At 38.7% G+C, this 11,180-nt stretch overlaps 1 protein-coding gene across 7 annotated transcripts in view; it reads left to right on the top strand.

Annotated features, from left to right (window-relative positions):
• Positions 1-11,180, top strand: part of LOC107087272 (potassium voltage-gated channel subfamily H member 7-like) — a 129,340-nt gene that overhangs the window by 103,714 nt on the left and 14,446 nt on the right. For 4 of the 7 annotated variants that reach the window (XM_015378788.1, XM_015378760.1, XM_015378813.1 and 1 more), the window contains 6 exons: positions 182-413; positions 498-665; positions 745-944; positions 1,314-1,319; positions 5,204-5,456; positions 9,127-9,332. In XM_015378788.1, the coding sequence (XP_015234274.1) occupies positions 182-413; positions 498-665; positions 745-944; positions 1,314-1,319; positions 5,204-5,456; positions 9,127-9,332 (1,065 nt within the window). The remainder of the gene's footprint in view (positions 1-181; positions 414-497; positions 666-744; positions 945-1,313; positions 1,320-5,203; positions 5,457-9,126; positions 9,333-11,180) is intronic. The other 3 variants (XM_015378805.1, XM_015378770.1, XM_015378779.1) reach the window with 2 other exon arrangements.

Genomic DNA, 11,180 nt, shown 5'->3' with positions numbered 1-11,180 from the left:
ACCATTGTTAAAATCACCCTTTCTACTGACCTAGTGTAATAATCAGGATTACAGTTGCTGATTTGGGATTTAATTTCCTATAAAGACCATTAGAAGGTTGAAATATTTCACTCCCTGTGAGGAATTTATACCGGTTTCACTTTCTGAGATGTGTCTTAATCCTGTCTCTGTTCTTTCGCAGACCACCACCCTGATCGGCCTGCTGAAGACAGCCCGTTTGCTACGCCTGGTGCGAGTCGCTCGTAAGCTGGACCGCTACTCTGAGTACGGTGCTGCTGTTCTCATGCTGCTCATGTGTATATTTGCCCTTATCGCCCACTGGTTAGCCTGCATCTGGTATGCAATCGGCAACGTGGAGAAGCCTTACCTAGAGCATAAGATCGGCTGGCTGGACAACCTCGGAGTTTCCATAGGTACCTTCTGATGACCAAATCTGATGACGCCACGCATGATTATAACACACAATTACATTAATATCCTTTATTTTTTTCAACAAGGGAAGAAATACAACTACAGCGACCCCAGCTCAGGCCCGTCTATCAAAGATAAGTACGTGACAGCTCTTTACTTCACCTTCAGTAGTCTGACCAGCGTGGGTTTTGGAAACGTCTCCCCCAACACCAACTCTGAGAAGATCTTCTCCATCTGCGTCATGCTCATCGGATGTAAGTGGCCACGCCGTTTTCTGAACTTTCGTTCCTAAGCCGGCCGTATCCAACACCCAGCTGTGTTCCATTTCGCCAGCTCTGATGTACGCCAGCATCTTCGGGAACGTGTCGGCCATCATCCAGAGGTTGTACTCGAGCACGGCCAGGTATCACCTCCAGATGCTGCGAGTCAAAGAATTCATCCGCTTCCATCAGATCCCCAACCCCCTCAGACAGAGGCTGGAGGAGTACTTCCAACACGCTTGGACGTACACCAACGGCATCGACATGAATATGGTAGGAGTTGGAGTGTTTTGGGGTGTTTTTTTTTAACGTTTAATACACAAAGAACTGAGTTTGTTTTTGCTTCCCGCTCTTCCTTCTCTCTCCTCTAGTATCATTTGTGAGTTGGGTGTTACGAGCACCATTTTTTTTGCTGAATGTCAGCTATCCTGTCCTGAACAATGCTCTTACCAGCTCAGTGTGACGCTGCCTAGCTATGCCCCTGGCATAGTGTAATGTTTTCATCTGTTCAGTCACAGTTACTTTGGATGCAGACAGTAACTGGGGCTTTGCTTACCATGATAATGCTCTCGGTACTTATATAAGTTTGTCTCTTCCATGTCTGCCATGTCAAATGGAATGACCCCGCCATTCTGGTAAGAGCAGGAGGTACATGTGCAACTCACCTAATGTTTTTCTCAATGTCCTTCAGTAGTAGAGCTTCATCTAGCTGTGTGTCACAGTAGTAGCGGAATGCTTCAAGGGTTTTTTTTTTTATTGTTTTGAGGCATTTTTCATTGTTGTCCCACATATGCATGGTCCTGAAATATTTATGTTACTTCTTTCTCATAAACTGAGGTGCGTTTCGACTGAAAGTCATTGCAGTGTAATGACCAGTGTTGTATAGTAACAAAGTAAAAATACTTCACTACTGTACTTAAGTATATTTTGGAGTACTTTATACTTTCCAAGAGTATACTTTTTTTTTTTTGAGAACTTTCACTTTTGCATGCTACTTTTACTCCGATACATTTAGATACCAAACATGTATCTAAATGTATCGGAGTAAAAAACGAGCGAGAGAGCGAGAGAAACGCAAATGTTTTGACCCCACCTACTGACTACAAAGTCAGGTCTTGCCTGAGCTTGTTCATCAACACCAATAGGATACGCCTTTTTCGCAAAGCCAGTCTAAATTTATCCTACACTTGGTTGTTTATAATATTTTAAGTGAATTTAACCTTCAAAGTTTACCAAAACGTTAAAAAATGTCATTCAAACTGCACTACTTTTTATTTATACTTTTCACTACATTACTTGAGTACATCTATTTTTACAGTAATTCTTCTACTTAAGTACAAGCCATTTCCGATACTTTAAGACTTTTACTCAAGTAACATTTCAGTCAGTTACTTGGACTTTTACCAAAGTAATATTTTGGAGAGGTACTTATACTTTTAATTGACTCTGGGATTTCAGTACTTTATACAACACTGGTAACGACACTGAGCCAAAAAGATTAGTATGGTAGTATTTTTTAATTGTAGGTAAGCAGAGCTTCTAATGCACACTAAACCTTTAAGGGAGAGTCCTCGATGGCGCCCAAGCATTTTGATTGGTCGCGTATTATGAGCCAATCATCAAAGTTCTATTCAGAAAAACTGGGATTTTTTTCCTGACCTCTTACAGCGCTGACATTTAAACCAATTGTGAGTAATATGATAAGTAAACATAATATTTTATCACCAAAAAATGTTCTGTGATCTCAGGGATATTTTAATCTTTAAAACTATAACGATCAAATTAGCAATGATTTCACTAATGTTTTAGAGTGTAACCACATTACAGAACCATGTAATACAGTATTTATCATCATTACTCACTTAATATCTGTTATATTATATATATTATATATTATATTCGTTGCCTTGTACCTGTGCAATGACAATAAAGTTTAATTTAATCTTAAATCTAATCTAATTATATATTTTCACTAAGTTTGGAGCAGTTTTAATCCTTTAATACCAATTGTATCACATATGATGAGTTTTTAGGATAATAAATCATCAGTTTGATATTATATTTTCTCAAATACTTGATTTTTACAATCTGACACACGAGTGAGTAAAATATCTATAGTAAATTGCATAAAAAAGGCTTTTATTTTGGCAGATGCAGTTTGCTTTTAATGGGGTTGAAAAAAGGGTCTTAACCCCAAACTGCTCCCCGGGCGCCACACAATGGTGGCCCACTGTTACCCAAGGGGATGTTTGAATGTAGAGGTACATTTCTCCATTGTGAGTTCAAAAAAGTTCAATTATTATTATTATTAAATGAAACTTTTTAATTCAAAAAAACTTTTCTTGCTCTCCAATTATGAGCATCGTAACACATATTTTTTGTATCTTATAGATTATTTAGGTTGTTTTACCATCGGATTGGTTGAAAGTTATTTTTTAGCTTATTAGAGAAATACTGATATTTTATGCAAAGTACTTCTATAGGAGTGTGGACAATTCTTTACCATAGATACGGTAAAAAATATATATATATATATATATAAAGCAACTAGATATAAAATACAGCCTGTAAAAAATACACAAAAAAAGAATGTTTCAGTTCTATACAGACATAACTGAGAGTTGACGTCTGCGTAAAGCGTTGCTTAACACTTGCTATTCAATACGCAACATTTACTGCAATTAAAACATTTACCAGTGAGGCGACTGTTTCTCATTAAGCCAGTTATTAACATAAAAAAAATCGATGTCTTGGGTGCATTTTCTTCCTAACTGCCAGCATTTATGATGGAAGAGACACTTCCGTTGTTTCTTAGACATCCATATCGATTTGAGGTGTTTGGATCGAGCCATGATGCTTTTTAAGCTTTAATATCCCCATTGGACCAGCTCCTGCAATGCCACTTATGCCTCACATTAGCTGGTGTATAAGAAACAACGGGAACAAAGGTTTCTGCTTTGGATTTTAGTATGTATAAAAAAAAAAAAGATGCTATTAATTAGGTTATTTCTGGGCGTGCAGCTGGCGTCGTGGCCTTAGTCCTCGATGCGGCCGACCCGGGTTCGAATCCGACCTGTGGTCGTTTGCCGTATGTCTCTCCCCTTTCCTGCCAGCCTACTGTCCAAAAAACGAGCCACTAGTGCCATAAAAACTCAAGAAAAAAAACTAACTTATTACTTTTAATGCTTTAAAATGTTTCTAATCAGTTAATCAAAATTAACGTATTAAAGTCCCAGCCCTAGAATTACTTATCTAGTTTCATTTATTTAAAATGTTCAATGTTAAAATGTTAGAACGTTCAATGACAATTCTTTAATTGTTAAAGTTAAATATGTTAAGACTAATGCGAACACACTGCAGAACATCTTCTGCCGCAGGACTAGGGGATGCAAAGTAGTTTTAAGGTGAGGATCATGGCAGGAAAAAGTCGAAACACAGCTTTCGATGTATATTTTACTGTTTGCAGCATCTGATTAAAGCATGTTTCTGTTTTTAAAACCCAATGGTGATGGTCTGAAATAGACCAACTAATAAGTCTATCACTGATAGGCTTGCATGCGGCCTAAAGGAGGTCTGGTTTTGCATGAAATCTGTGTATCCAACCACAACCCCATGATATCCATTGGGTACCAGAGACGGAGTGAGTCATTCCTGTTAGAGTGGGCACTGCCTCGCCGTCCACTGCCAGGTTTCCCTCCCACTGTGGGAGACTTGGCCGTGAACGCTGCGGTGGCACCTGCGCTCGCCAAATGTTGTTCAGTCTTTCTTTTTCAAATCTAAAGCTTTTTTTTTTGTTTTTGTTTTTGTTTTGGTAACGAGCAAAAAAAAAAAAGATTCAGACTCAGGCAACATCTCCTTTGCTCTCTTCGTCTTCATTTTAAATAATGATAATAAAGATAAGACTCATTTGAACTGTCACTTACGTGTTGCCTTCCAGTGTCTGACAATGTGGTGCTTATTTACAGTCAGTTCAAGCTGTCCGTGGAACATTAGTTGCTTTGTGTTCACTTACATTTTGTCTTTAACTGGTAAGTGTTGAGTTATTGCTTTACAGCACCAGATAGGCAACAAAAACACATTATTCACAGTCTATTAGAATAGTTTTCTTAGAGATGTAAAGACTGTAGTGAAGATTTTCAGGTTTTATCACATCACAAACACATCTTTTGTTTTTTTTTTTGTTTCAGATTTTCATCAATTTAAAAGAAATAAAGAAAAACCCACAATTAGATTAAAGTCAGTTTGTTGTAAGGTGACTATAGGTGGAAAGGTGGCACTGAACATGAAGGTGTTAACTTCCATCATGCAACCTGTGCTGCTGATTATAGCTGAGGATTCAGCTTCGTCCCACTTTTTGTTTTTGTTTTTCACTGTTTGGTTTAGTTTTTGAGAAGAAGGGAAGAACAAAAGCGGCAATTATAGTAAAATTCTCTGGAAATTGACATGCAACATTAACTTAAAGCAAAAGAACTCGGTTTTTATGAACCTTCCAAAACCATTCATGTTTGCTTTGACCTGTAATTCCTTCTCAGGTTCTGAAGGGTTTCCCAGAGTGCCTACAGGCTGATATCTGCCTCCACCTTAACAAGAGCCTCCTCCAGGAGTGTAAGGCGTTTCAAGGAGCAACTAAGGGCTGCCTCCGGGCCCTGGCCATGAGGTTCAAGACCACCCATGCTCCTCCTGGAGACACGCTGGTCCACAGCGGGGACGTGCTCACAGCGCTCTACTTTGTGTCCCGGGGTTCCATCGAGATCCTGAAGGACGACATTGTGGTGGCCATCTTGGGTGAGTTCACCAGTAGCTTAGCTTGATTAGTTTGCTCTCAGTTGGATTTTCCTGCATAAAGCTAACATCAAGTGATGAAAGAAGTTTTTCATTCTTACTGATTCTATATAAAAGTAATGGGTTCATATCGTTTTCTCACATTCTGCATGAATATATATATTGTTTTAGAAATAGATCAATATAACAGCTGAATAACAGTTTACTAGTAATTTTTATATATTAAAGTAAATATTCAGGTTTGGGTAATATTTGATGCATAATTCAGGAAGAAAATAAACAGATATTCTTTATATGTAGAATATTTTCACAATTCCAGTATTTCCCCTTTTTTTTCATTAAATATTGAAATATTTACCAATAAATTCCCTATAAAAACACTTATTTACAGTAGTTGGAAAAGCTTTTACTTCCATTATGGCAAATAGATTGACCAAGGATGGTCATTTCTTTGCTTTATTCAGGCCGGTGCATTACAGAACTGTGGAAAGGATTGATAGGTATTTTAACTCTAAACATAAACTAAACCAATAGTTAAAACAGCTTCACCCATCACATCCAATTAGATTTTTACAGGCTTGATAAAAGAAGTTACACTGGTAAACTCCAAGTGTGTCTTTAAAATTTCAGCACAATTCAGATCTTTATTGAAAACATGTTCAGTAAAATGGAAAAATATTAAAAGGGAACACAAATTATTATTATGACAGTAAAATAACACATTTATATCCTAAGAGGATGGATAGAAATTGAGGAATAAGTCTATATGCCTTTTTATCTAGTTCTTTATACAAAGAAAGTAATTAATTTATTTTAGTTATAATATAACATAAAGATTAATTTGGTTGAAATTGAAGAAATTTTTTCATTTATATCTCAGGAGCTGAAAGAAATATGATCCCCAAATTTAAATAAAGGCATTTTTCACACTTGGTAGATGGTGTTCAGTCATATAGTTTATTACATAAGGGGGGCAGAGACAGCAGAGCAAGCACTTGATGCTGAAAGAGCAAGAAGCAGGTGGAAGGCGCACCAACAAGGCAGCGAGCAGGCGGAGACATGGAGCTAAGCTTACGCCAAGATGGAGTCGTGCTTTAGCAGAGTGTTTATGCAAGTTTTGTGTGCAACAGACCGGTATCACAGGTCTGTGTATGCTAAGGTAGTTTGTTTTTTTGTTTTTTTTTTAAACCAAACATGGAAAAAAAAACAAACACAAGTATTTTTGTTTTCCATTTATTGAACCAAAAGAGAAAACGGATAATATATCATTTTTTTTGCCCTGGAAGTGACGTATTTTGGCTTGTTATCCGGTCAGGGCTCTACTTTCTCACTGCTTACCTCAATAGTCTCAGACCTCCACAGGGATTCCTTATAGAGTCCTGCTGCTCCAGAGCAGAGGGGAGATCAGGTCTGAGAGCGGAATTGAAAGCTGATTAATGCAAAAGATACTCATGAAGATGAGCGCATTTTGGTGGATATTTAATGCAGTTTAATGTCTATGTATGTATGTATGTATGTGTGTGTATATATATATATATATATATATATATATATATATATATATATATACACACACTAGGGGTGGAACGGTTCGATTCACGGTTTCGTGGTCACGGTTTTCGGTTCGATTCGGTATATGTTAATTGTTACACCAAAATCCCATAAAAATTTATGAAATTAATGAAAAAATCCCCCCAAAAATAATGGATTGTAATTATTTTAAATGATCCGCGGAAACCCTGGATCATTTCTGTATGTTTTGCTGCTTTGAATTTAATCATCTCGCGCATGCTCTCTACCATCTCCAAGGGACTCAAAGGGGAGCGGACGAAGCCACAGTGGAGGCTGCAGGCTTTGCTTTGAGCAGCCGGTCTGGAGCGCAGCGGGGCGGAGCGCTGACGGAGTATGAGGGATTTCTGGGTTAGCATAAACAAAATGTGTTGCACAATGCTTGCAAACTGTTGCACTTTTATCCACAACTTTCTTTCCGCCGTCATCGTAGGTCACTCTAAATGCAAAGTGGTCCCATACAGCAGACCTATAAAGTGCTGCTGGCGCGTCTTCCATCTCCTGTTCTTTCCCACTCGCCATACCCACACAATTCTCCACAACAACTGATTTTTTTCCCTGCTACACTCGGCTAAGCTGCTTCGCTTCTTCTTCTTCTTGTTTACTACTGGTGGTTGGCTTTGGTCGCTGTAGCGCCACCTTCTGCTCTGGAGTGTAAACGCTTCCCCTATGAGAAAAAGGAGCAGCGCATGAACCGAACGAAACACACGCGAACCGAACCGAGACAGTCGAACCGAACGGTTCTGACGGTTTTCATAAATCTCATCCCTAATATATACCTACGTGTGTATATATATATATATATGTATATACACATAGGTTCAAAGAGACACAAAATCTCGTTTTTATTCATTCCACTGCTAGTCTGTTTTGATCAAATAGAAATAGAGGCCTGCCTCTAATTCTGGCCTCCTTCTAATAATGGCCTGAACCAAGATGCACCTGAGTGAAATAAAGGCCCTGTCCTATATTAGAGGATTTACGGTATATATCTACACCAGTGGGCAGGTGTAGATGGAGAAGTGCGACAGCCAAAAATGGTTCCCAGTCCGAGCCTGCTAATGACCGTGTATTTCTACCGCTGTCTGTCCATGGCGGTGACTCTGTACGGGTAACAGAGGGTAGCTGATGTGTTTCTCTACCGAAAGCCATGGTTTGAAGTCATGTTGGGAGCTTCAGTCCTCTACTTAGCAGCTGAGTGAGGCCTCGGTCAGCTACACATCCTCGTAATGCATAAATGAAAGCAGAACTGCGTATGATTTCTAATTAGCCTTATTAATGAGTCACTGGGACACATCAAAAGAAGCAGGAAGCGGTCCAACTGACGGTCCCATCAGTGCAGCCTGCTTAGCTTTGAACTCCCTTCTTCTAGTGCTAAAGTACTGATGGCGTGCTGTGCTGCAATATGACTGCGTCTGCTGCTATTTTGTGTAAAGTTTCCCAAGATGCAGCGAAGAATAGAGGGGTGTGGGCGGACACATAATGGAACCAAAGTTACAGAAGATACAGTGTGTTTAGAAATGGGAACAAAGAGCAGAGAGAAAGTGATAAAAATAGAAGCTAGAGGAAGAATCGATGAAGAGAGAAGGTAAAATGACAGAAGATTAAAGGTTTTGTGTGGTCGTCTCTGCACTGCGATGCCGAGCGTGACCACAGTCGCAACCGAAGCATATATTTCCATTGACATCTTTCAAGTATAATTAGACTATATCTCATTTGCTCTCCTTTTCCCTCCTCTCATAAAACCGGCGGCTGTGTTCTTAGTTTTCCTTTTTAAGGAATTTGGATTCTGCTTTAGTTTTTTTACTACAATGTTCTAATAAATGAAATGTGTGTCGAGGGTTTTGGTAGGATCCAGACGTCGGTACATCCGTGCAGCGCTTTGACCACATCCGTCCTTCTTTCCTCAACCATCACCATGATTTGCATCCAAATGATGGTGGCAGCCACATGGCGTGACCTATCAGATGACAGGATGTGATCACTTTGGGTGAAACCAGAGTGCGGTGGCTTTAGCCACAGCAAACCAGGAAAGATCCTTCCTCCTGTCCATGCTTCTCCTCAGGATTTAAATTTTCCATCATCCCTCTGCGTTCACCTTTAGGTAAAAACGACATCTTTGGCGAGATGATCCACCTGTTTTCCAAGCCGGGGAAGTCCTGCGCTGACGTACGGGCGCTGAGTTACTGCGACCTACACACCATTCAGAGGGAGGAGATCCTGGAGGTGCTGGACATGTACCCAGAGTTCGCCGACCACTTCTTCACCAACCTGGAGCTGACCTTTGATCTCCGGGATGAAAACGCAAAGGTAACCAGCATGAAGGTGAAACTCCATCTGATCAAAGAGGCACTGAAGTGGATCGAGGGCTTTAAAGTAAAGCCAGCGATTCTGCTTCACTTAAAAAAATCATTCATTTGAATTAAGGCTTTTCTTGATTAATCCTGCTTAGCCCCACTTTACTTAATACTCCAGCTTTGTAGGAATAAGAAATGATCATTGAGTCGGATATTTATTTTCTAGTTGCCCTTTACTGCAAGACTTGTTGGAGCTTTATAGGCGGACATTAGAGCGAGCATGCTCCCAGTAAGCATGATGAATAAAGTGTAAGAGTGGCGTAATGTGATCATAACTCTACATCGTTCAGCTTTCTTCGGAGCTGAACTGAAGGCTGTGGTCAGTAGTTATTTATTTAGACCGGGCGGCTCTCAGAGGAGATTAGACACTCGAGAAACATGCTAAGATTACGGCGAGAACAGGAGAAACACGGCGCCCTAACAGGACCAGCAGCGACTTGTGTTACTTAGTTAAAAAAGACTAAAAAAGACAAAGCAAAGGTGACGACCTTTAATGTCCTTTACTGCTGAGAGCTTTTAGTTAGTTTAGTAATCTTTATACAATTGAGATTTTGTGGATTTTTTAAAACTGAAATGCTAACATGTGTCGCCTTTTTTTCGTGTTTAATAACCCTGAATAAAACGTAGCTGAGTTAAATCTATTTCAAAGCCTTTATTCGGGTTGTTAGAGCTGATTTCAGTGTTAAGGAAACAATAATGTCCTGAATATGAAGCTCTGAGTTTTGATTTAGAGGAAGAAAAGCTGCCTGATCTCAGAGGGATTTTAGTTTAAATAAAAATAAAAAATTTTGCCGAAGTTGTTCAGTTTAATCTAAAAATTCATAGGAATATTCGTGCTTAATTGATTAGTTAAATAGCCGTCAACTAATTTAATGGTAGATTAATAATTCACTAAAGTAAGAGACTAAAACATACCTTTAGCTGACAGAGCGACCCACTTAGAGCTGTAGTTATATGAAAATTCTAAAAATATATATAAATATTTTGCATTCAACCCTTTAAAGCCCGATCCAAGAATAAAACAAAACAGAAAATTACTTTTCTTTGGTTTGAAGTCCTTATTTGGCCTTTTAACAAAATATGTAAAAAGAAAAAACAGAATTTTTTTTTATATTAATAATTTATTACTATGCGATAAGTCAAGATTATTTTTTGTGTAGTCTTCTGCCCTCTGTTATCAGGTATATCTGATTGTGTACAATAGGATTTGGAGCCATTAAATTATGCAAAAGGTGTCAGACGCAAAAAATTTCAGAAACCGTTTGTATCAAATATGATACATTTGGCATTATAGGGTTAAGATCAAAATCATCACTTTTTCGTTAACTTTATCACTTGGGATAACTCCTTCAGGGGAATTCTGCTTCCATTAGCTTATATAGAGTAGAACGGGTTAAAGCAAGAGGCCATTAAAGATAAAAAATACCACAGAGTATAAAAAGAGTATATATAGCATAAAAAAGCATAACAAAAAGAAAAAAGTTGTAATGTCCTGGAATATGTTTCTCTTTGCGCAGTAGAGAGCTAAGGGAAGACCACACAGTAGTTGACTTGTGTTAGGGTTAGGGTTGTGCAGAGATGCACTGACCTTAAATAAGTAAAAAATTACACAGGCTACACCATAGTTGGCATGTGTTATTGCACAGTAAGAGAGAAGAATATTGCACATTAGTGACAAAAAGTGAATAGGTAATGTTTTGCACAAGATGTCCAAGGAGAGGGGTGCTGACATTTGTCTCCATCTTCTAATCCTCTAATATGCTCTATGCAGAACTCCTAAAGTTAAAACTTTTCTTTTTTT

This window comes from Cyprinodon variegatus, unplaced genomic scaffold (genome assembly GCF_000732505.1).
Source record: "Cyprinodon variegatus isolate N-32 unplaced genomic scaffold, C_variegatus-1.0 Scaffold9, whole genome shotgun sequence".
Lineage (NCBI taxonomy): Eukaryota > Metazoa > Chordata > Actinopteri > Cyprinodontiformes > Cyprinodontidae > Cyprinodon > Cyprinodon variegatus.
This window is presented reverse-complemented; position numbering and strand designations above follow the sequence as displayed.